The sequence below is a fragment of the Aplysia californica genome, unplaced genomic scaffold (assembly GCF_000002075.1).
Source record: "Aplysia californica isolate F4 #8 unplaced genomic scaffold, AplCal3.0 scaffold00428, whole genome shotgun sequence".
Taxonomy (NCBI): domain Eukaryota; kingdom Metazoa; phylum Mollusca; class Gastropoda; order Aplysiida; family Aplysiidae; genus Aplysia; species Aplysia californica.
The window spans coordinates 543,797-571,296 of record NW_004797698.1 but is presented as its reverse complement, the minus strand read 5'-3'; the positions used below and the strand labels follow the sequence as shown (position 1 = coordinate 571,296).

Sequence of the window (27,500 nt, the reverse complement as noted above, 5' to 3'; positions counted from 1 at the left end):
TCTAATTTATTTGTTTTGGGTTTGGGTAAAGAGAAGCACATCAACGCAATAATGGTTATTTAGTGCTGGGAAGAAGACAGACAGACAGCAGCAACAGAAGGATAGTAAATCAGAAGAACCTACCAGTGGCGACCTCCAACCACCCGCAGGATTTGTCTGATTACACGGCATATAATAGGTATAATATGATATACACTTCATGTATAACTCCCCTCTCAACTAAAGGGTTAAGGGTATCATTATGTAGTGTGTGTGCCTGGAGAAAGGGCCCAGTGTCGTAAATTTTGGATATTGAAAAAAAGAGCATAATTTTTGTTGTAGCTGATTTTTAAAATTTTTCCATTATTTTGAGTAGTTTTAGAGATGTTCCACATTTTGTAACACTGGGTGTAAAAATAAAGTTTTGAGAAAATAAAAAAACAAAAACAATTTTAACGTTCGGTGAAGTATAACACATGTAAAAATAACTACTGGTAATTAAAATGGGTTATAAAATCCTTTCAATATGTTATTAAGAAATGGTTAAATGTGTGTTTTCTGATTAAACTAAATTTGTTACCAGGCACGAACTTTTTGGTCTTTTCACCCCATTGCTCAAAAATGGCTTTGCTCAATTTGCTGACAACTGGGACCTTTCTCCAGGCACACATATATGAGGCCCGTCATCCAAATTCCACCTCAATCCCCAATTACACCATGCCAAGTAAGTGGACAGTCTTGAAAAGACACAGAAAAACGTAGCTCAATAATGTTATTCTGTACCACATTACACATGAGCCAACACTGACAAAAAATTATGTTGGGGACATCTAGTAGGAATTCTTCGCGATTTACAGAACTGAAAAAGAGAAAGCTGCTGATGGGAACAAAACTAGCAGTCATTAGTATTCGTGCGAAGCCATTGGCGGTGATTCTACAATAAACAAACACAACTCACACATGATATATATGTATTCAAATGGTTTTAATTTCATATCCAGGAAGGACAAATTTTCTTCGAAAGGCAAAAAAGAAATTTTAAAATTTATACAATATATAAAAGATCTGACGAGGACAGCAAAGCGAAGTTATATTTCAATCTCATTTCATTTCTCAAGATTCATTGAAAATTTTGCACAAAAAAAGACATAATAAACCTGACATGCCCTATTGTTTTTCAATATTACACCTAACTAAATATCGTCGATGGGATTCACAAACCGGTTACATGCAACAATTTCAATTTTCTTTTTATTTGCTTAACAAGTAGAATAAATAGCTTAATACGTGCCCCCAATAAATATTACATGTATTAGATTTGGAAAAAAAAACCCCACCTAGAAATACGTTTTAATTGAGACTTTCCAAAACGGACACCTGTAGCTGATGAAAAAATGGGATTGACAAACCGGCCATGTACATAGCCGCTTCGATTTCACCAGACCGTCGCGACACTCGTTGACACCTGTAAGTTAAAACCGGCTACATGCTTCCCCGCTGCGCACCTTTTAACTTCTCCTGATATAAAGGGGTCTTTTCTTGAACTAATGTTTTAATCATCACCAGTACCCATCAAAACTTTGTCAACTATCAAGTGATTTATTTAGGTAAGTATGGTTAGAGTTAGATTTACCAAATTTGTTTTATCAAGTAAAATGTCCATTTGTACACATAATGAAATTATAAACATATTATAGACATGATCAAGAGTTTGAGCCACGTTATGGATCCGGATTTTTGGGGTTTTTTTTGCAAGCCCTTCTTCTTCTTCTCCTCCTCCTCCTGAGTTCGATTCCCGTGTGGGGAGAACTGTCATTTAGTAACAAGGTCTTTCTACTTAGAGATGTTTGTATCCCCTTAGCCAGGGTTGGCCTTGACAGGCAGGGACGAAGACTCCCATTTAAATGATCTAAATTCTGATTCTGTTTATTATTATTATTATCATTATTATTAGCATTACTACTATTATTGTTGTTGTCATCATTATTATTATTGCCTATCTATCATCAACATAATGTTGTAGTGGACATAGTGTTAGCGACAGCCGTAATAGTAGTAGTAGTTGTAGTAGTAGTTGTTGATGTTGTTGTTGTTGTTGTTGTAGTAGGAGGAGGAGGAGGATAATGGGCTGGAGCAGCAGCAGTGGTTGTCGCAGTAGTAATCTGAATGTCGTAATAAGCATGAATAAAATATGACCTTTATTGTAGTTGTCTCTTTGTTGGTAGGCTACACATGTAATTTTATTATGATACAATAATTTTTGTTCTTGACCTTTTCATTGTTTGTGACCACGAGTGTGTATCTACATTATTGATTGGTCCGTTCTCAATATTTTGTATCTTAATGGATGTGTATGACCGTATACATGTATCAATATCATGCTCTTCCAGCTGACATCCTTTTTTTTTTATTGTTCATTATCAATGATATGTTTAATGATTAATGTCTGGTTTTGATATCATTGCTGAGGCGTCGGCGGTCTAGTGGTTAGGCTACAGCACTCATAATCGTGAGGTTGGGGTTCGTGGGACCGAAGCTTAGGTCAAATGTTGTATCCTTGAGAAAGGCACCTCCACGAATTTTCCCCACTTCAACTTCAACTAGGTGTGAATGGATACCTGGCCATAGACAGCCAAATGTCTTGTCCGTATGTTAGTGATTTTGCGTCTGTAAAATGACAGCTTGCACCGTATGCTTCCCAAGTCACTGAGATAGTAAAGCGCATAAAACTTGCTGAGAGGATTTGCGTCATATTATGCAGATGCCATATATATATAAATACTATTTATTATTAGATCAGATGTAATTTATAAGAGGAGGTGGTGTGTATGTTCAACTGGAATAGAAGATAGGAAATAACACATGCCGCGGTCATCAGCTAGGATTTACGGTTGTAAAGAGAGCATCCATAACCATTAACCAAATGGAAATGGCACTCTTGAAATCTGAACTGGCAATCTCCGTAAACTTTGTGTAAGACAGATGAGCCATGTTAATGGAGTTAAAGCAAGCACAATACAAGTATAGATCATACTTGATTCATTGTCTTTCTGACAGGACAGATACATGATTAATCCCTTCTCACGAGGGAGACGCCTGGTAGAGTTGAGTCTGACGAAGACAAGAGAAATTGTTAAAAAGACACTTGAAAAAGCCGTGGACAATGCCAACTGCACTCTAGCAAAACGACCACGATTCAACTCTGTCATTAGCCTCGAGATTGCCCAGGGCCGTCATCATCCACTCCGCGCCATCCAGGTTTCTTGAACATTTCTGTGTCAGAAAACGTTAATGACATTCTTCAGAATGACCCTGAATTTGAGAACTTTTCGTTTTCACTATTGCCAGATAGATATTCCCCCTGATCTAGAAAGCTCTCACGGAAAAGTGATTGACATCGGAATGGAAGATGGCGAGAGGCATTATATCGGTGAGTTGTGTGCAGAAGAAATGAATTCTTGTGACATGAATGGACAAATGCGGCAGGAATGGGAAGACAATGATGAAGGGTTTGCAACTGTAAGAGATAAAAGTCTATAATGAGGACATGGAGGAAAACTGCGGCGGAGATGATGGAGGAAACGAAGACCAGACGGAAAGAAATGGAATGAGTGAAGTAGATATCTAGTTCTTCATGGAAATGAAAGGAGTGAGGATGAAAATGATGAGCAACTGTGAGGAGCTAGTGGACAAATGGAGGGCAGTTCTGGAAAAGCTGCTGAAGGATTGGAGACTGATGAAATGGATAGGGTTTGCGCCCAGAAGGGCGGGGGAGAAAGTGACGAAACGAAGGAAGATGAAAATAAAGGTAATGGAAAAGATGATTCTCAAATGACTGTGGATGGATGCCAAACGGAAGAAGATAATGATAAGAGTGATCATGATGGGGGACTTCCATTTCGTCATAAAAAGATTGGGGAGCACGGCTGGAAAAAAATGAGAGCAGGTTGCTGAGAGAACAAGGACAAGAATTCTTAGCAGATCCAAGACGAAAGCTAAAACTCCAGCCCGTTCTTTAGGAAAAGATGCAATTGTAAAAAGAACCCATACCAGTGTAACGAACTTAATGATGAGGAAAGAGAAAGAATCGTTAAAGATATATATATGGAACCTCACATGGGCAGAGAAAAGGACGTTTGTCGGAGCATTCATCGAAAAGTATGATGTCCACCGAAGAACCGTTACTACAACAATGCCCGCTGAGCCTGTGTCCAACGACCAAAGTTTCAGAAAGCAAAGTACATATTTACATGTAGTTACTTCTTGACTTCTTGAGAGCATCTGACGGTGTGCGCAAAAGAGTATGTCGACAATTCTTTTTGTCAACCACCGGACTAAGAAAGTGGTGCATTAGTAGAGACTGAGTGATAAATGAGCTGCCAAACAGGAGTGCACGTGCGCCTGATGTATCTCCTCGCCAGGAAGACAGGGCCTTCTGTGTTGAAGAGTTCTTCGACAAACTACCCCGACTACCATCACACTACTGCAGGGCCAGCTCAACAAAACTCTACCTTGAGCCCCTTTTCCAAAGTTTTGCTGTTTACAGGCTCTACACGTCAAAGTGCAAAGAAATGGAGTGTCGTAAAGTGGTGAAACAAATTTTTGACGAGCTTAAATTTGGCTTTGTTCCGTCCCCGTAAGGATCAATGTGTGTGATATTTGTGTGGGATATGACTGCGGCAATGTGGACGAACAAGTTTGGTTAAAGTTAGAGCATCGCGAGCGCAAAGATGTCGCACGGAAAACCAAAGCAGCAGACAAGGAAATGGCCATCACATCTTTAACAGAAGATGAAAAAACCCTGGTGTGTTGTATGGATGTACAAGCTGTTCTTTTGACACCAAGACTCAAGGCGTCATCTCTTTATTACAAGACTAAACTGGCGGTTTCATCACTTCATGTTTTATAACCTTGCTACCAGTGAAGTCATGGGTTACGTCTGGCACGAGGGAGAATGTGCCCTTTCGGCAAACGAATTTGCGTCGTGCATAATTAACTTTTTGAAAAGCAATCTTGGCTACAAAAAGTAGGCCTACATCTTATATATAGTGATGGATGCACCTATCAAAATAGATGCAACTTTGGCAAAAGCGCTTCTCCATTTTTCTACCAAAAACGGAGTTCAAATTGAACAAAAAATACTGGAAAAGCGGCATACACAAATGGTGGTAGACTCTGTGCACAGTTGTATTGAGAGGAGGTTGGTGAACGCCCCTATATTTATGTGCCAGTTCAGTACGTCGAGAAAATACAGTTAGCATGCTCAAAACCCTTTCCTTACCAAGTGAAATATGTGCAACATCAGTTCTTCCAGGACTACACTCAAATTTCCAACCTGGATTCCATCCGTCCAGGCAGAAAGGTCGGAGACCCTTCAGTGGTGGACCTGAGGTGTATCCTGTACACTCCTGGTCAAAATATATCCTACAAACTGAGCCATGGAGATGAGCCCTACCAGATCCTTCCAAGGGGTCGGAACCAACCAAATGGGGAGCTGATGGACCCCTCTACAGTTGCTCCAGGAAAATAAAAAAGGAGAAATACCAACATCTCGAAATGCTGAAAGAGGTGATGCCAGTTGACTATCATGCATTTTACGACAGACTGTTGACTTAGTAACCCCCAACGATGCTGATCAAGACAAAGCCCAGGAGCCTTGTTAAATAAATGCATTACTTATTTAGGGGAGATCTTTCAAATTCAAACGCCTTACTTTCATTCTGATTGAGGAGGAAATCTTTTAAGGTAATTTAACAGATTACGAACTATGTCATTGTAAGAGCTGATTACTTTCAGTTAGTTGCCACACTTCTATTACCCATTTCTTTATTCTTTCTCTTTAGTTTCGGTTGGTTTGTAGTATTAAATTGACGCACAGCTCAATGTGTACAATGCTACTTAAGTTTATTTGATTCCACAAGATGCTACTTGTTGCTTGAGAGAAACTCTCTTCATTGAGCACGTCTGACTCATTAAATAAATAAAGAGAAATACCCGCACAATTCGTGCTACATGTATATAGATCTATACATTATATCACATTACATGTTAACAAATGTACACAACTTCTTCACCCCCCACTTCACTGTTTCTGATTATCAGTCCTACTTTCTCCTGTCACAAAGTGTTTGGTTGTTTGTTTCCGTGTGCCCTTCTTTACTTGAGTGTGAGTGATCATGAATGTTAAATACATGTGTACAAGAAGAAGTTTTTAACCCCACTAGACACAATCAAATGACACCGTTTTCCACAATCTCTCAATAGGACACCAGACATAATGATGCAAAGTGGTCCAATTGCAAACCTTTTTTGCACTCAACAGTCAGGGATTCGAACCCATAACCTCTCATCCCAGATAAAAATCCTCAGGCCATCTTGCCAAAACTCTGCCCTGAGTGGATTTCAAACAAAACTGCAGGTTTCTTAGACTGTTCCCGTAAACTGAAAAGATCTGCTACTGTTTTTCTCAACAACTTTAGTTTGGATTGGTTTGGGGCTTTGTTTACCACAGTGAAAAGATTGATGCCCTAACACACTTGAATATTGGGGGAAGCACAGCTTAATTTTCTCGTCACATAGTCACAGTACGTCGATGACTTCTCCAGGCACTGATCACTTGATATCAATATCAAGCGAAACAGAAGCTAGAATGCCAGTTTTAAAGTTTCTGATATATGACTCAGCCTGTGATAAAATTCGAACCCACACCTCCCGGTAAGCAGGTTTATACCCAACCACCGATTCAGTACAAGTGAAAATAAACACATGGCCTCATTGCACTGGTTCATTCAACACAGGCTTTGCTGCTCTGTGTTACACCACTTAACATGGTATAACATCATTTATAAGACAAATTAGAGCTAGCAACGGCACTGATCAGATACTTGATGTATTGCCCAACAGGAGGGATTTCAAGTGAAGTAAGTATGATTTAATTCCCATCCAACCACTCATTGTCTCTTACAAAAGGCCACCTAAAGCAGATATCTTGTAATGCTGAAGCCTGTTGAGGTGTGATTTTTAGGTGTGAATCGACATGGACGAGATTCGAACCCACTTCAAAGCAATCAACTCATAAGATTGAAACATCAGTTAAACTATCATAAGCTAGCTTGCCGTCCTTCAAGTAGATCTAGATCTACACCTCTATAGCAAGCAGTGACACGCGCAGCTGTGCCTAACTGGCTACATGACGTCTCGTGTCGCGGCTGTGCGGGGAAATGTCCTACGCGAACCGGCCACCTGCAGAGAACCGGCCACTTGCATAGCGCTGTTCATTTCTTGTGATTCCATAACCGGCTACATGCTTTTTAAAACAAACGGTTGCTGTATTTAAGACAAATCAAGTAGTAATGGGTCAGAACACTTATAACTTAACCTCTCATATATAAACATATAAGATTACGCTACGCGTTTTAACACTAATCGTTTTTTGTCTCTCCTTTAAAATTTGCCTTTCTGCATGTAGCCGGTTTGTGAATTCCATCAACGATATGCACATTAAGTGCAGTAGCCAGAATAGGTGAATAATAAAATCAGCTTAACAAGGCCAAGAAAGACTCTTATACCTTACTAAATAATAAATGTATTACCACAACCTGGTACTGCTAGAAATAAGATTTTAAAAAAGGATTCTCATAATCAATCACCCATCACAATGCCCGAGTTCTTCTGCCCCACCCCTTACAACACTTCTATTTTCTCAGTCTCTACTTTGATGTACTATTTCATGAAGTAGTACAGTAGTCACAGTAGTAGTAGAAGAGCACTGTTGGATTTTACGTTTACAATTTTTGAGGTAGGAGTTCTTCCCTTAATAAAGTCTCTTTACTTCTTTTTGCACTGTAGCACGGTTGCCCTCAGTTCCTTCTTTGTATGTTTCTGTTTGCATAGGTAGTTAAGTCAAAATCTGCTAATTACAATGAAAATTAAAGTAATTTTAAAAACAAGGATTATTTTAGAGGCTTGACATGCAAATTTAATTTCTATCTCCAATATTACAAAACCAAGTGGGTGGAGAGCCTTGAAAATGCTTTGGTTGTTCTGAAACTTCAAGGCTCTTAAATACCCCTGAAAACAAAATTATTGAGAATTGACCAGTAGTATAATATCAAAAGCAAAAATTTTCCTAAAGAATTGAGAGGCCAGTATTATATATATTATATACATATATACAGTCGAACCTGCCCGGACGGCCACCTCTATAAGACGGCCACCTGTACAAACGGTCACTTTCCATTTCCCCCCTTTCGTTTTTTCTATATAATTTAACTGTGTAAGACGGGTACCTGTCCAACGCGGCCGCGGCCACCATATTTGAACACACAACCCCTATCGCACTGAGCAAAAACACCTGTCTTAGACGGCCACCTTAGTGACTTCATTACGTTTTGTCATAAATTGTGCACTGGCCCCGGGTGTTGTGGGCGAGCCGTCATAATCCAATCACTTGTCGTTGTTGTTAGGTAGTCCCTCCAACCGATCATGTTGCATAGGCCCCTCCCACTGTTGACCAATAGCTACCAATTTTCAGCTGCTGGTGAGGTAAGCGTGTGATCCCTCGTAACCCATAAGCCCCGCCCAGAACTCATTTCTCAAATCGTAAGTGAGATGAGTGTTCACTGTTTACCCAGTCTGTAACAAAGTAACAGAGGACGTCAACATGAACTTGTGACAGAAGCGTCACTCATTCTCCGAGTGGTGACGACCCACGTGTTTGTTTTAACATTGCACTCGGTCTTCCTCGTCCGATACATTTCGTTTTATTGTCACCCTTGCGCAAAATCAGCAAAAAAATAAAAATAACAAACAAAATACAAACCAACAACAATAAAAACAACAACAATGCAGCTACTTTCGATTGGGACTTCAGATGGGAATAGTTTGTTTTCTTCATCTTGATCAGTCCTGCCTAAGACGGCCACCTGTCTTATACGGCCACTTTTCTCCTTGACAATGGGTGGCCGTCTTACACAGGTTTGACTGTATATATATATATATACCATATATAACAGGCCCGGAGAGAGAGAGAGAGAGAGAGAGAGAGAGAGAGAGAGAGAGAGAGAGAGAGAGAAAGAGAGAGAGAGAGAGAGAGAGAGAGTAACGCAGTGATGGTGCAAGCCCACGCAAGCCATGCCACTGCAAGCACACGCAGTGTGTGAAGCGAGAGAGGGCTGCGACGTGCTGCAGACCTCGATCTAGCCAGAAACCTAGCAACACGCACGCATAATGTGTCACCAACGATGTCAAGCGCTAGAGAAAATGCCTTTCAATTGACAAAAATACGAAATAATCCAGACTGTTGACAAAAAGCAAGCTCCACTGGCACTGGCAGAGATTTGTCGTCAGTTCGACATTCCACAAGGGTCGATTCACACCATTATCAAGGACAGAGAGGAGATAGTGGCAGCATACTCCAATGAAAAGTTTGCTCTGGATCGAAAGAAGATGAGACTACCCGATGCAGATGCCGTGGACCAAGCTCTTCTGATGTGGTTTAAGGAGGCAAGGAGAAAGTCGGTGCCAAAACCCCTGTTCGTGGGTACTTGTGGCTAGGGAAACTACCCATGAGTAAGTACAGCTGGATTAGTCCACAAATGCTTACTTTCCTTTGCATTTCTGATTTAACAGGGATCGGATATAACAGGACATTTTCTCTACTCCCATCATCCCTGTTATATCAGGTTTCCACTGTATATATATATATATATAATAACGACCTCCACTTTTTTTAGGGGCTAGATTGTACCCATCTGCTCTCTTATGTCGCCATGCCATCTCCTTTCTAGTCTTCCTCTTGATCTTTGTCCAGTTCTTGGTTTTCATTCAGTACATTTTTGTCCATCTGTTGTCGTTCACTCTGCTGATGTGGCTAGCCCATTTCCATTTTTGTCGGAGTGTAAATTTGGGGATAAACTTTCCTAATCACGTTAAATTAGTTTAGTTTACGTTAGAGTCATACGACACTTGCCAAACAACGATCAAATTAGTGCATCTTTACTGAAATAACAAATTTCACAAACAATAGTCTGGATTGAAGTTATCATCTGAAATGCAATTTTAACCGATTACTCACAGAGAGAGGGTTATCCATACACATGTTTGAACAGCAAACTGAAGAACAAGCACTCAAGAAAAGAAATGAATGAGATCTCTACAAATCTTCAATTATAAATCACAACTAACAGTAAACCTTGAACTTCATTTTCATCACTTGTTTCTGTACATAATTGAACACTACAATCAGTCAACCCCCCCCCCCCCCCACCCCCCCCGAAAAAAACACCAAAAACCAACAAACAAAGCCTACTCCCTACTTTGCACAAAAAATAAATTAAATATGGAAACAAAACAAATGATGGACATTCCCAAAAAACATTCATACTTATCAATGTTCACACACACATTGTCTCATACTTTATGCAAACTGTCATTATACAAGTAAATACATTCCCAAGCAAACCGGACACATATACCAAACTGAGAACTTTCATCCTTCACAGCAGGAGTCCACTTTCTTTTGGTTTTGGTATAGCCTACTAACGGGGGGGGGGGGGGGGGGGTTAGAATTCCTTTCTATTATTAACTCGCTGTTTCAGAAAATTTAACCACAAAAAAAAAAAGGTTTCCGACCTTGAGGAAATGCACCTGAATGGACTCAAAATTTGCGGATACATCTTGTGACAAGAGTATTTTTATACAGTTGGCCTGAAGTCTGCCAAAATGCGGACAATGTCAGAATCCAGATTTCCGGATTAATCAGGATCACACTCTATGTAAAGTTTCATGATCATCACAATGCGCCAGATCTGAGACATCTGCTATCACGGTTAAGCCAGTCATATCTCGGCTCAGATGCTCTAAAAGTAAACCTACACTATCATGGCCATTTATACCTCACCCAATATCAAGCCAACAGAACCAACATTCTTGTTGGCCAAAATGAAAACAGTCGCCAGAGCGAGTTCATCAAAGGTGGACTATGCTGTAATTGCTCTCAACCTTCCAAAAATACCCAATTCCCTCATGTTCACTTCTGCCTTCATCTTCTTAAGAGCTGGCAAGGCGCTCCAAAACCCGTCTGTAGGCAGCCAAAGCAGTTTGAAAATCGTTCTCCAGTGTCAGAAACTTTTGCTCCTTGGTCACCAGTCCCAACGTCTGGGCTATCTCCTCAGGGTTCAGGCAATTTTCCAGTTTCAAAAACATCCGTTTGGTTTTCTGAGGAGGCAGGGAACATGCACAACCATTACTTTGTACACTTCAGACACTATTTTCACAACCCCACCCACTCACAACTGTAACACTTCAAACTTTATTTTTCCCTGAAAAATACGAACTGTAATACAGTCAAAGCCTGTTAACCCATCAACCTACCTTACAGCCAGATTTTGCGAATAAATGAAAATTAACGTCTATACAGACATACAATTTGCCCCTTTAACACATTACACCCTAGGGGCCTGGATGGGAAGTCCATTGTCAGATCCTAAGCAAGGGGAAAGAACCCACCTCCCGTGAATACTAGCCTTTAAAAAACACATTTTAAAAATACTAAACAAATTCCAAAAATCCTGAAAAAATAAAAGTTAGAAAGAAAACTGAATGTAGTTTCAGAAAAATATAACTTTATGTATGCACAAACTGTTGGAAATGTTCTAACTTTTAGTTCAATCAGGGTGTCCGACCCATCACTCTCACTCTCAGCCTCGCGGTCGGGCCCTAGGTCTAAATTCTATAATTTCTCCGTCTGATCAATCGGAATCGCCCCAAACTCTTCCTACAACGTTTTCATCAAAATCTGAGCCATCTGATTTGTCACATGCTCGTTTTTGTTCAAATCCATCGTTATTTCTGTTTTCGAACTCAATTGTGTCGCTTTTCAACAAGTCGAGGCACTTTCAAAGTGTCGGTAACGCGATCGCACTTCGATCAGCTCTAATACTAAAACTACTGGCCCGAAAAATTTCGTTTCGGTATCAAACGGAAGAATAAACTTTTTGCTATACTGTGCAAATCAAAATCCCGGCCCCAGAGTCTCGTCAAGGCGAGACTTTCGTTTCTAAAGACGCTGGGTCGGCGCGGGCGGTTCCGGGCGAGTCAGGGTGGAGCGCGTAAGGGAATTCCCGGGCGATCCCGGGTGAGTTAGGGTGTAATGTGTTAAACCATCATCTGCTGACCATGCGTGTTGAAGTCCTTGCCTTAACAAAACTAAAGTAGATTTTGTCCTACAACACACTCCAGCAAATGCCATCAGGTGTAGGCATTACACGTGGCACCCACTCAGCAGCTGATCAGGGACAATCTCTCTTTCTTCCCCACATGATTACAAGCTAAGGCTTATTGCCCACTGGGTCCCTCCCCGCCCACCCAGGGCAGGATCATCACAATGAGCAAGAAGGCCATCTCACCAAAGTTTCTTGAAAGAAGGGAAATAACTCATTATAACATTGCCCTTTATTTAGTCATGGCACAGCGCTTGTATTTATGGGGAAAAAAACTTTAATGGGAGGCACAATTTCGTCAGAATCAATTTTATTTAGTCGTCAATGTTATTAAGTCATCCCACCCCTCCACCTCCCAATTTTTTTTTTTTAATTATGCATTTTGCAGATATGTGGCATTTTCCTTCAATACCCTCGCTGTAAACCAAGACATTGTCTTACCATGTACGGGATATTCAAGCGCCGCTTCACATCCAGCCTGTACTCTCTGAACTCTTCTTTGTTGCTTTGGTCTGTGGCCTTGAGTCTCAGAATCTCGTACATTCTCCGAGTCTGCAGCTGTACAAAAATAAAAGATTGACAAAATCATTTCAGGCACTACCTTAACAAGGTAGTACGACTAGAACTTACAGGTCCTGTAAGTTAAGAAGAAAATGGTGACCTCATGAATAGAAAAAATGGTTACAAAAGACAAAAAGCATTAAAATGTTGATGAAATGGTCTAAAACTAAAAGATTAGTTACACAAGAGCCAAAGACCTAAAATGTCGACTTTGTGACTTAAAAAACTGGTAACAAAAAATTCTCCATCTTCTGAAACAACAGGCTCTGCACACTGTGCTACCCAGCAATGACATGTCTGCCCTTCTGACTTATTGCTACCTTGGACGATCAATGTCATCTTTTATCCTTTGCATAACATTTTTTTAAAGACAAAAGTTTTCTTTCCTTCTCACTTTTTTTGGTTATCAGCATTGACTATAGTGGCAACTTTGTGAAATGAGACCTTAGTACATGACCTTGAGTTAAATATTTATGTTTGGCTGGACAGTGTTATTCATGTTATTCTTGTGCACTGTATTGTAGTATATCGCGCTCTATTCCATATGAGTTTAAGCTCTGAAGAATTTTAAGTCGAATGGCTACCATATGTCAACAATTTTGATATCAATACCAACAGTAATTGTCGACAGTACAAGCAGTGGAAAAGGAAATCTCTGTGTCTCACATGGTCCAACAGAATAACTTTTTGGAGTAAACATTTACTCCTTAGGACTAGCAAACAAGACAAATGGAACTAAATATAAGGGTAAAAGTAGTCAGGCACAGATAACACAAACACGGAAAACTCGAAATCATGGATTGCTAGTACAATTTGCCATTCCCCGACTGATATCTCTTTAATTTTGACTGTATAACTGGCTATCCCATTTCAAACATCCTTGACCGGGTACAAAATCTGGGGTCACCGCGAGGGTCACAGTGGGATTGGTGCTATGTTTTAAAGGAACAGGAATCCATGGGCTGTGGTGGTCATCATGCATGAAGATATGGGGTGTGTAGTGTGTGTGTGTGCTTGTGTGCGTGACTGCGCGTGTATGTGTGTGCGTGACTGTGAGTGAATGTGTATGTGGTGTGTGTTACAATGTACTTTACTTCTTTTGTCCCAAAGAAAGCACCAATAAAGAGACTGACCTTGCTGAGTTTGAGCTTCGTCTGAGCCTCATGCAACATGTCGTGAGAGAAACCTTTCTTCAGCTCGCTGAGCTGGAAATATTTGAGCTTCATGCAGTTCTGAGCGTCCACAAAGTCCCGTAAACGCTGGAAGTTGTCTGAAGGGTCCTCCACTGAAAAAACATTTTTATTGTAAAACATACAGTCAGGCTCACACACAGCAAACAGATTTTCAGGTCCTAAATTTTTCCATTCAAGAATCACATATTTCTAAAAATTTTAAACACATACAACGATTGCCAAGAATAGGAATTACATCCACAAAATAATGGCTGTTTCCTGCAGGGGAAACGTAAGACAGACAGCAACAACAGAGGAAAAAAAGAAAGAAAAGAAATAGGATTTAACAGTGGCACTCCCAACCACTGCATACAAAACGCAACATGGTCCATTCCCAAGCCTAAATATAATACCATAACGACATGACTTTTTAGAAAAGCAAACATACTTTTTTTGTACCAGACAGCGTGAGTTTCCAGAAACATCCAGGAGGTATATTTTTATGGTTTTTCAGATCATACAAACTTTTAAAATTCTGCTCCCTCTTTGACTTTGCCCCTACATCAGGGGCGGCTCGCTGGGCTAAAAAGTGGGTGTGCACAATTAAGCTATTGCAGGTTGAAGATAGTCAAGGGCATAGTAAACGGGATGGTGTATAATTTTAATATCTTTGGGTTGGTGAGGACCTAATGTTTTAACTTTCATTCTTTTTGCTTGTTGCCTTGATTTCTAAAACTAGAGTCTACATAAATTTATTAGCTAAAAATCAATTAAGTTTATCCTGTATTGGAACTAAACACTCAGGTAAATAACACTCTCACCACTTCAATACACACTATTCAAAGGCACAACTCAATAGACGGTGATCTTACTAACTATGCCACGTTCATATTTCCTTCAATTTTACGATTATTTGTCTATGTAATATTATTATTCTAAATCCACTTACTCATCTTGGGAAATACATTCTCAGGGTCACAGAGTTAGGGCAAGACCTAAATTCAAAAGTAATAGTAAGACAATAAACCAATTTGTACGTTATACATTATTGGGCACTCTCATACGCACATTTTTCTACTAATCAGATGGCGTCAGTATCCTAGAAATGGGCAAGGGACCCAAAAAAAAAAAAAATTTTTTTAAAGTAAGACAATAAACCAATCATAATTCACTTGAGAACTTTAGCTGATCGCTCCGAGGCTCACCTATTATGGGCACATTATAGATCGCGTTTATTTTTAAACTGCAAACTGTGGGCTATGTTTCGGCAAGGGCACATTTGAAATATGCAAATTATTAATATTAATGTAACGACAAACTCACTATGAGTGTCGTCATCACTTTGGTTCGCCCAAAGAGCGATTTACAGGTCAGATTACCCTGCTGAACGTCTTATATATTTAGTTAAAGCGTGTGGACTTTGGCATAGTACAGTAGATCTAGACATTTTACAGTGCTATAGACACAGTAATGGCGGTTAAAGCGTAAGCGAGGACGTTGTATTGATTAAAGATGTGGCTAATGCTTTTAGAAGGCTTCTTTTATTTTCGGTTTGTGGGTGCTTTACGTATAGGAACATTTTTAAAAGTTTGGGTGGCACTGCACGACCTTTCTCTACAGATGAACTGCGCCTGCCCTACATGGCACAAAACCTTGCAGTAGACAAACGATCAGGTATCAACCTGTGGTTTTGCTAGCACAAAAAGAACAGCATGAACACTGGTACAATCATCTTTCATTCGACCAATACCATATGACCTAAATTAACCACAGATTTAAAATGTTAAAGATAAAAAAGGGCAGCATGCTAGACACTAAGAAGTCCCACTGGATCACCTAGTCACTTCCATAGCAACGATATCAGTCACCCAGTGCACAAGTCCTAAATTACCATTTTCGAAGAAAACAGTGAGTCACTGTCAAGTGCACCAGAAAACATATACAGTCCAGCAAGCACATAGCCAAGTTGGTGGGATGCAGAAATCTTTTCGTTATGTATGAATTTCATTATGTACATGTTTTATATATACAAAGATATACACGTCTAACAAAAAAATCTGGGAACCTGAAAATCTTTTCGTTATGTGCGTGCTTCGCTATCTGCATGTTCGCCATGCACACCAGACTATACACTTTTGACATTAATGTTGCTTAAAATTTTTTTCTCTCTATTAATCTGTGCTTTAACAAACTGATGCAAAAGGGTTTCCAAGCGATTTTTTCAAACAATAAAACTTCACCTGATTTCAAATTTGCACGGTTTGCAATTGTTACCACTGATATCTTACCTGTAATGTCTAACACATCTGACCTTGAATAGCACGTGTTGTAGAATGTCTGGACCAACTTGGCCCCAAGCCCCAGTCTTTGGAAGGGGGTGAGTACCAGAACTTGGCTGAAGGAACAAAAATTGTAATTGTATATTACGCCCCTATCCACACAACTGAAACTATCTTAGAGGCAGGCTTCTTCGGCCCTGGCTGTTAGGGTCAACTAGGGCTGAGTGTGATTCTACATAGCATATTGCGAACACTTGCTTGATCCAGTTTTGCTGACCGGTCTTGATGACAGGCCCAACAAACTAGGACTTGGAAGAAGCTCGCTTTTAAAGCCACAATAGAATGACAAATATTGATCATCTGCCTGTCATAATTTTGACAGTTATCTTCAGGCCACCATTGTAGCATGCTGGAAGGTAATGCAAAAGCAGATCTAGATTTTCCAGTTCGAGACTGCACAGCCTTAATATGACATCTCACTTCCGTCATTCTGGCTTGTTCACTGCAAAACGTACTTGCGGAAAGAAGAAATTGAAAAAAATTACAAACGAAACTAGCATAAAGTGAACTTACTCACCTTATCAGCTGGGGTTTTCAGTGTTTGGATAACAAATCTTATTTTCAAGAGTTAATCTGATGATTTCCTTAAATTTTCATGGCATTACCCGGTCTCGACAATTTTATTCTAATTCGCGGGGCATTCCCGAGGTCTCTGGGCCGGGACCAGCACCCGGTGTATAGTGACCAAGGTACTCCCCTGTCTTTATCATTATCTTAATGCAGCATTTTACCACATGCAAACCTAGGAGAAAAAAACGGTAAAAACATAAGATTTACACACACAGACACATACATGTCATCTCACCTCATACGTGGCCGAATGTGTGTGGGGTAAGCGTAGAAATTGTACACAGTCATGTAGCCAGCTGCTGCCAATCTGGTCTCTCCGTCTTCTTTGTATCTTTCAAACCTGCGGGGAGACGTCATCATAGCTGCCAACTTTTCAAAACAAAAACAGACTCTACTCTAGGTCAAGATGGTGGGCATAAGACAAGCAACCCACCTCCAATCCCTTCACATATAGGCACTCTTCTGCATGCAATAGATTCATTGTTTCAAGCAGAACAGCAACAATAATGTTAGAAATGTTTAGTAAAGGTCTCTCCAAGTGACTTATGTGCGGCATTCTCATAATTATTTTAAATCCTAGTTTAACAGTTCAAAAGTTTTCTTCATCATTGACAAGTCACTGAGAAGCAATATTAGGAAACAGAGAATACATGTTTTCTGACACAAAAACATACTAAATATGTTTTTTACGAACAGGTTTGCAGCTATGTGTCAAAATACTGGTGGTCATTAAAAAGGTACCACTTTTTGACTGCGTAAAAAAAAATCTGATCTGGTATCTTTTGAGTCGAAGCTTTCCCTTTCATGTGAAAAATACGGAGTACTTTGAAAAGTAGGTCTTTATAAAAACATTTTGGGGCTTAAATAAATGTTCACGGGCCCCCACATAAAAAAAAAGAAGAAAATTGCCCTTTCTATCCCTCGCTTTTTTAATGAAGTTTAGGCCTGTATTTATCAAAAGCCGCTAAAATATTTGATCATTGTTACCCCAGAAAGGTAGTAGATTTAACTATAATGTTTTACTGCATTTGCAACACCAATCCTTATAAATACTGAAGATTAGGTGTGCTACTGGAGAGTAACGCTCCTGGAACAGGAGGAGAGATGATGACAACAGACGTTTGATAGGAAAGGAGCAAACTATACACGAGAGCATATGCCAACCACCCACAGTCACAGACAGAAACAGGTGTAAGATTTCTCAGCCTCTTACAATGACATTACTGAACCTTACAGGAAATAATACTGCCACTGGGGGTCGTCCACGTCGATGTACGAAGCAGCGTCGATGTAGAACTTGATGAACGACTGAATTCGCTCGTGGAACTTTTGGAAGCCAGACTTTTCCATTTTAGCAAAGTAAACGTCAAAATGACGCTCTTCTCCATTTTCTGAAGTGGAAACATGAGACGCCCAAGCTGTAATCATATATAGTCAAAATTGTCCAAGACACCCACCCACTGTCGAAGTGAAGAGTGGTTGTTTTTTTAGACAGGTGGATGTTTTGGATTGTGTCATTTTGATTTTTTTTAAAACGTGAGTGTGTGTGTGTGTAAGGGAGGGAGTGGTTGTAAGTGTTCGTCTGTTCAGTTCGCGAGCAGTATTGCATACAGACGTATCTCAAAGGTTGCCAAAAATGACTTACGTCTGTATGCAATACTGCTGCGAGTTGATCGTCTTGAACAGGTGGCCATTATATAGGTTGGACGGTACTTCTGGAGTGTTGAACAGACACAAAGTACACTCATTCCAAGGTGGGTAACTAAATCGCCGGTAATTCAAGCAGTCCAACAAGCAAACCCCAATTTCACATACAGTACACACAGGAAACAAAAATCAAAAGGCATGTTCATATAATACGACTAAACAATAATATCCCCCCCCTTCCCCATCAAAAAAAAAAATTGAAAGGAAAGAAAGACATATTCTCACACTTAACTAAACAATAAACTGTTTAAAAAAAGAAGGAAAGCAAGAAAGATATACTCTTATTAGTGGTGACTATAGGAAATTATTTTTTCCCTGTATGGCTTGAAAAAGAAAGAAAGAAAGAAAGAAAGAAAGAAAGAAAGAAAGAAAGAAAGAAAGAAAGACATATTCTGTCCCTTGTGGTGGCTGGGTAGGAATCTGTTTTTTCCCTGTACGGCTTGAAAAAGAAAGACCGTAAGAAAGACAGAAAGAAAGACATATTCTCTCACTTGTGGTGACTGTGTAGGAATCTATTTTTTCCCCGAACGGCTTGAAGGTGGCCTCATCTGAGAGAGCAGCTTTGAAGGTGTCCAAGTTGGTGAGGTAGCCTGGGGGAAGTTCCTGTGCAAGCAGCTTCTCAATGTCATCCGGCTGGAAGGAAAATTGGTGGTGGTTGTGGAGGGGGGGTGGGGGCAGAAACAAAATGATGATGGTTGCCGTCCCAAACAAAGATTACGTTGCCTGCCCTAAGACTAAGCACATAAAAATGATATTTAATAATAATAATTGCATTTATATAGCTCATATCCACGCTCAAGAGCAGGCTCTATGCGCTTTACAAATATTTATGGCGTCATGCTTTAACTGTGCAACTGGAAGAAATGGGTCAACTTTTTGGAGGTTCTTTAACAGGTGTCCCAAACTTAAATTACCCAGGGTCTGGTGGGGGGAGAGTTTGGGTGAACCTGGGACACATCAAGTATTCCACATTGAAAAAAAAAAAAAGGTTTCATGTATTTTCTTTTTTAAGCACAATTTTGAAATGAAAACTTAAAGCTTGTCAACAACACCCAAAGGAAGCTGTCTTTGAACCACCCCCCGAAAGCCAAGGGTACACCTCGCATGCGAGAAAAACATCCAGGTTGCACCGACACATAACTTTGATGTTGAATATTATTCTGCAAGCCACAATTAGCAATGAGTTTGAGACCCTTGTTTTAGAATCATTGCCGTGGCGTGCTTCATCTATGAACAATAAATTAAAATCTGAAGTCAGCATGCACTATAAATACAATCGAACCAGCCATGACGGCCAGCTGTACAAAAGGCCACTTTCGAATTCCCCCCGAGCGTTTTTTCTGTATAAATACAGCAGACCTGCCACTCTATGAAATCTAAAAATCAGGATTTTAGAGTTTAAAAAAATCAGGATCTGGTGAAAAAAATCGGAACCAACAGCAAATCAGTCATCATGGGCACTGAGGAGGGGGGGGGGGGGTCTCCTGGTTCCCCTTTATGAGGCAAGTATGCAAGACAAAACTTTTGAGGGAACAAGTTCACGTTTGGGCCTCTAAATAGAGGGAAAACTGAAATACAGCATATATATATACTCTATATACCCGAGTCGGAGTTGGATAGACTGGGGGAGCGCAGGTTGCAGTAAAGCTGAAACTCTCGTAGTCTTGAAAATAGCTGATACATAACTCTAATCATCCATGCAAAAAGCCAGCGTTTTCATACAGTAACAAGGTTTGACTTCCATCGCATATATATACACACTCAAGGCACCCACCCTCCAAAAAAGATCGCGCCAAGGTTGATCTTTTTTCTTCTTATTCCTTTCCCCTCAATTAGTACCTGTATCACGGCACGCACTTTAAGCCCAAGTGTAAAAAAAAGTACACCCCTCCCCACCCCCCGGTCACACACACTGGTTAAGTCCCGAAAAACGCCTTGACCAATGCGACCGGTGTGAGTGAACTTTGTTGACCCCGACAGCTGACGGTCCTCGACACACGTGCTACTCACATGTACGAGGTCATGTCACGTGATGCGAATGAGTGTTTGAAAGTTCGACTGACAGGTCTTAGTGATGGGCCCGACTAACCAGAATTCGGACGAAGCTTGCTTTTAAAGCAACGGCAGAACAATGAATAGATTATTCTTAGGCCTATGTCATAATTGTTCATAAATTGTTACAGTAATCAGAACACTATCGGAGAATATTGGGTTATAAAAGCGAAAGCAGATCTTGAGTGTATCTAAGTCGGAATTCAAAATAGATACGACACCGATTTTAGTTGAAATAACGTGCGTGAGTCATCTACAAGATTCAGCATAGATGCTTTAGAAAATAGAGTTCCGAGTTCCTACGGATAAAAAGTCCAATCGGTGCTTCCAAGCAAAAGAGATTGCAGAACGTTTTATTATTTTTTTCCAAGAGTCGGACGCAACAGACGCAACAAAACAAAAAAAATTATGATACTGGCGATCGAAATCGAGAAAATCGGGATGCTTGAGATTTGGGGCAAAAAATCAGGATATCCCGATTAAATCGGGATGAGTGGCAGGTCTGTATAATATAATATGTAAAAAGGGCACCTGTCCAACGTGGCAGCGGACACCTTTTTAAAAAATCAAATCTTGTCCAAATCTACCTGCCTGAGACGGCAAGGCTTTAACAAAAATTGTGCTTTTTCCCCTGACGCTGTGGACAAACCAACATAATTCATTCACCTGTCGTTTTTGTCAGTGCCTCCAATGGAGGAAACGGTCATGTTGCTTACGTTGCTCCCAATGTTGACCAATGGGTAACAATAAATTTTCAGCTGCTGGTAAGGGAAGCTTGTGTCCTGTCATAATCTATAAGGCCCGCCCACAACTCAGTCCGTAAACTAGTACTGGGCGGTACCGGCGAAATCCAGTGTCAGTACTTTCTCGGTACCAAGTGCCGAGAACCACCAGTACTGGCACCAGTACTGGGAATGACACCAGGAGGTGACGTCACAGACTTCGTGTCTTGCACCTAACGCCACGATCGGCGCCGCCCGCATCCCCCTCACACACATACATACACAACACACACACCAGTCAGAATTGGAGAGGCGAACTGTGACGCAAAATACCTTTGAAGCTTGCCGCCACGCGGGATTAAACTTTGCATGCAGAACTTTTAAAATAATCATCGTTGCTAAAAATTGATTTCATTTTCGGAATCAGCGTATCAAAATAAGCAAAGTGGCTCGCGTGGAACCTGATCTGATGCCGTATTTAAATTTAAGCAAACTTCGGTTTCGATTGTCAATTTTGAATCTGAAGTCCTGTATCAAGGTCACCCGCTGCGTTGTGCATCTGGCGTCACAGCTGCTAGGTGCTAGGCCTACACATTTCCACTGGTAAAAAAAACCAACGGTGTCGGCTTCTTCCCAGAGCCGGTACTGGAGGCCTAGTGCCAGTACTGACACCCCCTTCAGTAGAACTGGGAGTTCCGGTACCGGGTACCGGTGCCTGCCCATCCCTACCGTAAACCCATTCTATAACAATGGAAGTCAACACAAACTCTCGACAGAAGTGTCGCTCGTTTGCCTATTGGTGGCGACCCGTTCGTTTGTTTTTCTATGACACTTGGCCTTCCTCGTCAGCAACATTTAGTTTTGTTTTGACCTTTCCTGGAACTATAATTTTGAAAAATATAACAAAACTAACAACAAAAAGTCCCACAAAATCGTCCTATCATCTCCCTCCTTCCAAAAGAAATAAAATAACAACAACAAATTGCAGTCAGCCTTAGGGCAGTCCTAAGCCTATGACCACCTCCAGTTGGGACGTTAGAAGTAAATGGTTTGCTTTCTTCATTTTCATCAGTCCTGCATGACGGCCACCAGTCTTATATGGCCACTTTCCCCCTCAACAATGCATGGCCGTCTTACACAAGTTCGACTGTGATATAAATGTAACTGTGGGTTGACTGACTGCTATCACCATTCAAATCATAGTTTTTATTTTTATTTTTTTGTGTTGACAAATTTTCAGGAAACCACTGCAGTCAAAGCATGACACAATGTCAGACCGAGTTCAGGCTCAAACCCCCGAACCAGCAATCTCACGGTTACGGGTCTGGTAGTACGGACGTCACTTTCTTCAATAGACTTATGTTCAGTGCGTCTAGTCACATGACAAATACTTACTGAAACCCCATGCTCTTTAGTGTTACAGACTTCACTGTGTGATATCCTCAGGTAAGGGATAAGTTTGCTTCCTGTGTAGTATATGGACACCTTCAGACCTCTGTATCCAAAGATCATTTCTCTGGAAAATAAAAGCCAAAAACAATATTAAAACCAACAAAGACTATTTCTCTAAAAAATAAAACCTAAAATAAACAAAACTATCAAAGATCATTCCTCTCAAAAATAAAAAATACCAAGCAAGAATCATTTCAAGAAAGGAAGACCAAAGATGACATGGAGGTGAGCGGTGCATGCAGAAATGGAAAAGGCGGGGACATCATGGAAACAGCTAGAAAAGGATGCACAGGACAAGCTTCGTTGGAGAAATGTTGACAGCCTATGCTTCACTGGGAGTTAAAAAGGGAGAGGGAGAGGGAGAGGGAGAGAGAGAGGGAGAGGGAGACGCTACTTTCGTTTTTCTCTTTACCCCGTTGCTTCCACTGTTCTGGGGAAGCGGGTAAGGGGAAGTCACTCGAGAAAACTTATATCCGGGCACTGTTGATGACCCGTTCAAAACAAAAGTGGGCTGAAATTCGGACTTCCGGAACGTCGCAAGGTGACAACAATCACGGCGAATGTTAAACAGCCGACCGAAATCGTAGATCTAGGAACCCAATGTTCCTTTCGCGCATTGCGGCTTTTGACGACGAAAAGCAAAAAGATTTAAACAGCTACGGTGATTCTACTGAAAAATAATGGTGTTTTCTGAAACACCTAGTCTGTGACGACACGACTGACGCACAAGTGATCCGAATTGTTCGTTTATTTGCAAACAAATAAACCGATTTCTTGAGCAAATTAACCTTTCTCGATAACAAATAACATAGGATCAAAGCACAGGTTAAAAAAAAACACCCAGAAATACTAAATTTGGGACATTCTTGGAAGTTTGCATTGGTGTGCTCAAAATGACAGTCCAGGAATCACTAAAAAAAACAAACATTTTTGGCACAAAATTTACAAACTCAAGATGGTAAAGCTGACATGGGGTCTGAAACTGCTAATGCAGGTTCTACATCCTATATTTGACATGTGTATGAGTTTTGGAGGAATAAATACTAATGCATCACATTTTATGCACACTAATGTGAGATGTGTGTGTTTTTCCCCAAGTTTTGGCAATGGCTCATGTAAGTAGTTGGTTGGTAAATGACAAGACTTACGAATCTCCAAAGACCTGATGGGTCATGTCAGGGGGAAAAGCTTTTTCTTCATCATCAATGTCCTGCACGTTCCTGACTGAAATGGAAAATGACAAGAATGAGTTGAGCGAGGCAACTGGTAAACCGACAAAATGACACAAGAATTAGTTGAGAAAGATAATGATCAGTCAACTAACAAAGAATAATAGAGAGTAGGTTCTTCCTGGGCTTCACATACTACTCTTAACACATGTTTAAAAAATTCTTCCTCTGGCTTCTACCATAAACAACACCATGTCCTGTAAAAAGAACGGCTTTTAAAGACATTCACCTTTTTCCATATATGGCTTAGGGCCCAAGGACAAGGGCACATACTCAAGGCTACTGAAGTAACAACTTCACATTAGAAAATAACATTTTGTTACACCTAAAACTTGCAGCTGCTTTGATGATACCACAAGGAAAACATTTTTAGCATTTACATTATATCATAATCATGTCATTAAAACTTGAACTTTTATCTTTTCCAAGATAATAAGACAGTGGCTAAAATGTTTTCAAATAGAAAATCCAAGTGTGAGCTTTCAGTTACTATCCACTAAACGATACAATTTAGACATTCGTAACATGACTACATCTTCAAACTAAAAAAGAAAGAAGGAACTAATCGAGTGAAAATCTTTATGAAATTTGCCAAATGCAGAAGAATTAATAAGCTTACATTACTCTAAGGATTACAGATAATTTTTTTAAAAAGAAGTCGATGGCGAGCAGAAAGATTCAACAGAGAATTTCTGACCAAAGCAGACTTCTGTGACAATTGAAAGTTCCAATGGCCGAATCTTTCTTCTAAAGCAATAAACATCTGACAAAGCGAAATGATCAAAAGTTGACACTGTTTAAACAGTGACTCATCTACAGTAACTAAACTTACCAAACTTAATGAACTGAAAAAAAAGGGAAAAAAAGGAAAGACAATTTTATACGAAAAGAAGCTTACAAGAGCTATCATACACATTGTAACTTTGATATTTGATACTGTGCAGTACAAAAAATCATCAAACATGCACCGGTTACACAAGTCAGCCACACACTGTACCTAATTTAAATTCAATGGCATCATTGGCAGAGCATTTGAACTCCTCCAGCTCATTCTTGGCAACACTTAATTCTGAGGAAAAAAAAAGTATGGTTTTGAAATATCATACATTTTTGAAAGCAGGGAGCAGGAAACACTTTCAGAAAAATATAACACAGTGGAATTTGGATGAGTTGGAGAGCCCAACCTTCAATTGAGTTGAATCTGAGTCTTCGTATGTTTTACCGCAGTGCAGCTGTAGCGTCGCAGTACTGGGTTCAGGGGGTCAAGAGAGTGAGGGGGAGAGAAGTGCACTACATTGTTTTAAGTCAGTTTACTGATGTTGCTGTATTCGTTTGAGTGTGTGTGTTTGTGGGGGGGGGGGGGGGGGAGGAGGGTGTACATGTGCATGTGTGTGGTATCATGTATGTGTGTGTGTGTGTGTGTGTGTGTGTGTGTGTGAGAGAGAGAGAGAGAGAGAGAAAGAGAGAGAAGTATGCCTTTAAACACTGATGTTTTATTGTAAACCTGTTACCTTGTCTTGTCAGTTTTTTGGTGTTGCATTCAAAATGAATGCGTGCAATGTGTTTGTAAATGTGTATGTATGTGTGTGCGTGAGAGAGAGAGAAAGAGAAAGAGCGAGAGAGAGAGAGAGAGAGAGAGAGAGAGAGAGAGAAAGAGAGAGAGAGAGAGAGAGAGAGAGAGAGAGAGAGAGAGAGAGAGAGAGAGAAAGATAGAGAGAGAGAGACAGACAGACAGAGAGAAAAATATGCCTAGAAGAACATTGATGCTTTATTGAAAACCAGTCACCATTTACCAGTTTTTTTATTGGTGTTGCAGTATTCATTTGAATGCGTGCATGTGTATGTAAATGTGTGTGTGTGTGTGTGTGTGTGGGAGAGAAAGAGAAAGAGAACGAACACACACACATACACACAGACACTCACAGACATACAGAGAGAGAAAGAGAAAGAGAACGACAGAGAGAGAGAAAGAGGGGGGGGGGAGGAGAGAGAGGGTAAGAGACCTTTTACTACCTTTCTTATTTTGTATTTTGCTTTTTGAAGAATAAATGTTTTCATTACATTTCTATATGAGTGGTCATTCTGAATGCATGAACAAATCAAGAATGAAAACAATGAAAAACAAGTAAAGTAGTGTATGCAAGTAATGCAAATTTCTCTCTGTATTATCAAAGAACCACAGCATGGAATGCCGTGCACCAGGCAGGCAAAATGACGCTGCAAGGGCATAGTTGCCGCGCTCCATAATAAAAATGATGCAGTCACGGCACCTTGCCACGCTGCGGGCAATCGAGAGGCATTGCGATTCGACTTGCTCCCAGTACACAAATCAAAGGAGATCACTGCAATAGCATCCAAAATGAGAAGAAATGGGTCAGTCATGTGACCACACACGCCTATTCATAGTTTCTTTATGCATAAGAGGCACAGCCACTTCACCTCATTAACTGCCGCGGTCTGGCACATAGACTAGACTCTCTAGTTCTAGAATCTAGAACTGGACCATTCATTTGACGTGTTTTGAAGGAGACGTACGATGTAGGCTACGCCTCGGTTCTGAACCAACGCAGACGGTTCTACAAGTAGATCTAAATCTAGATCTAGGCCACAAACCAAACTACAAACTCAACTTCACTCTAGCAGACTGACGCACATTTCATCGTGTGTCATCCCACATCCCACGGATGCTCAGTACAAGTACAAGTGCGCTGAGCTAGAATCTAGAAAAGCCGGACTGATACTGGCACTAACCGGACCTCGGACAGCGGGGATCTACATGAAAGCCAGAAAGAATAATCTGATTAATTACACCCCACCCCACCCCCCGCCCCCGCCAAACTGGTCCGAATTATTTGTGTTGTCTGCTATATTAGATCTACCGTTGCGGTTGTTGTTGTCACTGGACTGGACTCAGCTTGCCCAGACAGATCAACGAACAAGCAGGTCATTTACATTCCGGCTTGAAGAATAAACCTAAAAGACCATCAACCATTGTCATAACACTTGATATTTTCTTTCTGGTGGGAAAGATCATTTTTTCGACAAGGGAGTTATTGGTGAAAACAGAAAAAAAACAGTACAAAACCCACTGAACTCACCCGCCATATCTTCAACCTACTGCTTCCGACTTCCGACTACTTCCGCTGGTCACAACTTGTTGTTATCCAGCTAAAATAAAATGTAGATCTCCTATTAGAAAATGGCAGTTACAGATTATTTATTGAATTTATTTTGACGAAATAGCCCCTTGGTTAAGAATGACATATTTTTCTGGGTGTAATCTTATTTCATGTCTAAAAATACCTCTGTGATAAAGTTTCAGAGAAGCTGACAAAAATTATGTTCGGAAAGCCAATGTGGACCAATTTGGCAAATAAATAGAATCAAACTGGAAACACCGCTCAGGATCCAGGCCGAAGTCAATAAGACCACCCTTAAAACTTTTAACTGGTGACTGCGACGGATTCAGCTGATTTAGCGTTTTAACACAGGGGGG

General features: G+C 40.4%; 1 protein-coding gene across 1 annotated transcript; it reads right to left on the bottom strand.

Moving 5' to 3' along the window:
* Positions 1-10,306: 10,306 nt before the first annotated feature.
* LOC100533552 (histone acetyltransferase) lies at positions 10,307-27,203 on the bottom strand. Its single transcript, XM_005104620.3, has 11 exons — positions 27,103-27,203; positions 25,002-25,073; positions 23,924-23,999; positions 22,719-22,839; positions 19,041-19,182; positions 18,077-18,233; positions 17,078-17,182; positions 16,222-16,328; positions 13,895-14,046; positions 12,642-12,758; positions 10,307-11,196 (listed from the first exon to the last, which is right to left on the bottom strand). Exons 1-11 carry the CDS (start codon positions 27,107-27,109, stop codon positions 11,029-11,031), a joined length of 1,224 nt encoding a protein of 407 aa, XP_005104677.1. The 5' UTR covers positions 27,110-27,203; the 3' UTR covers positions 10,307-11,028.
* Positions 27,204-27,500: the final 297 nt, after the last annotated feature.

Excerpts from the sequence above, each read along its gene's own strand:
- LOC100533552 (XM_005104620.3), bottom strand. Across the intron at positions 22,840-23,923 it reads CATCAGGTCTTTGGAGATTC|AGAAATGATCTTTGGATACA; the intron begins GTAAGTCTTGTC and ends TTTATTTTCCAG. Across the intron at positions 17,183-18,076 it reads CAGTGGCAGTATTATTTCCT|GTTTGAAAGATACAAAGAAG; the intron begins GTAAGGTTCAGT and ends GTCTCCCCGCAG.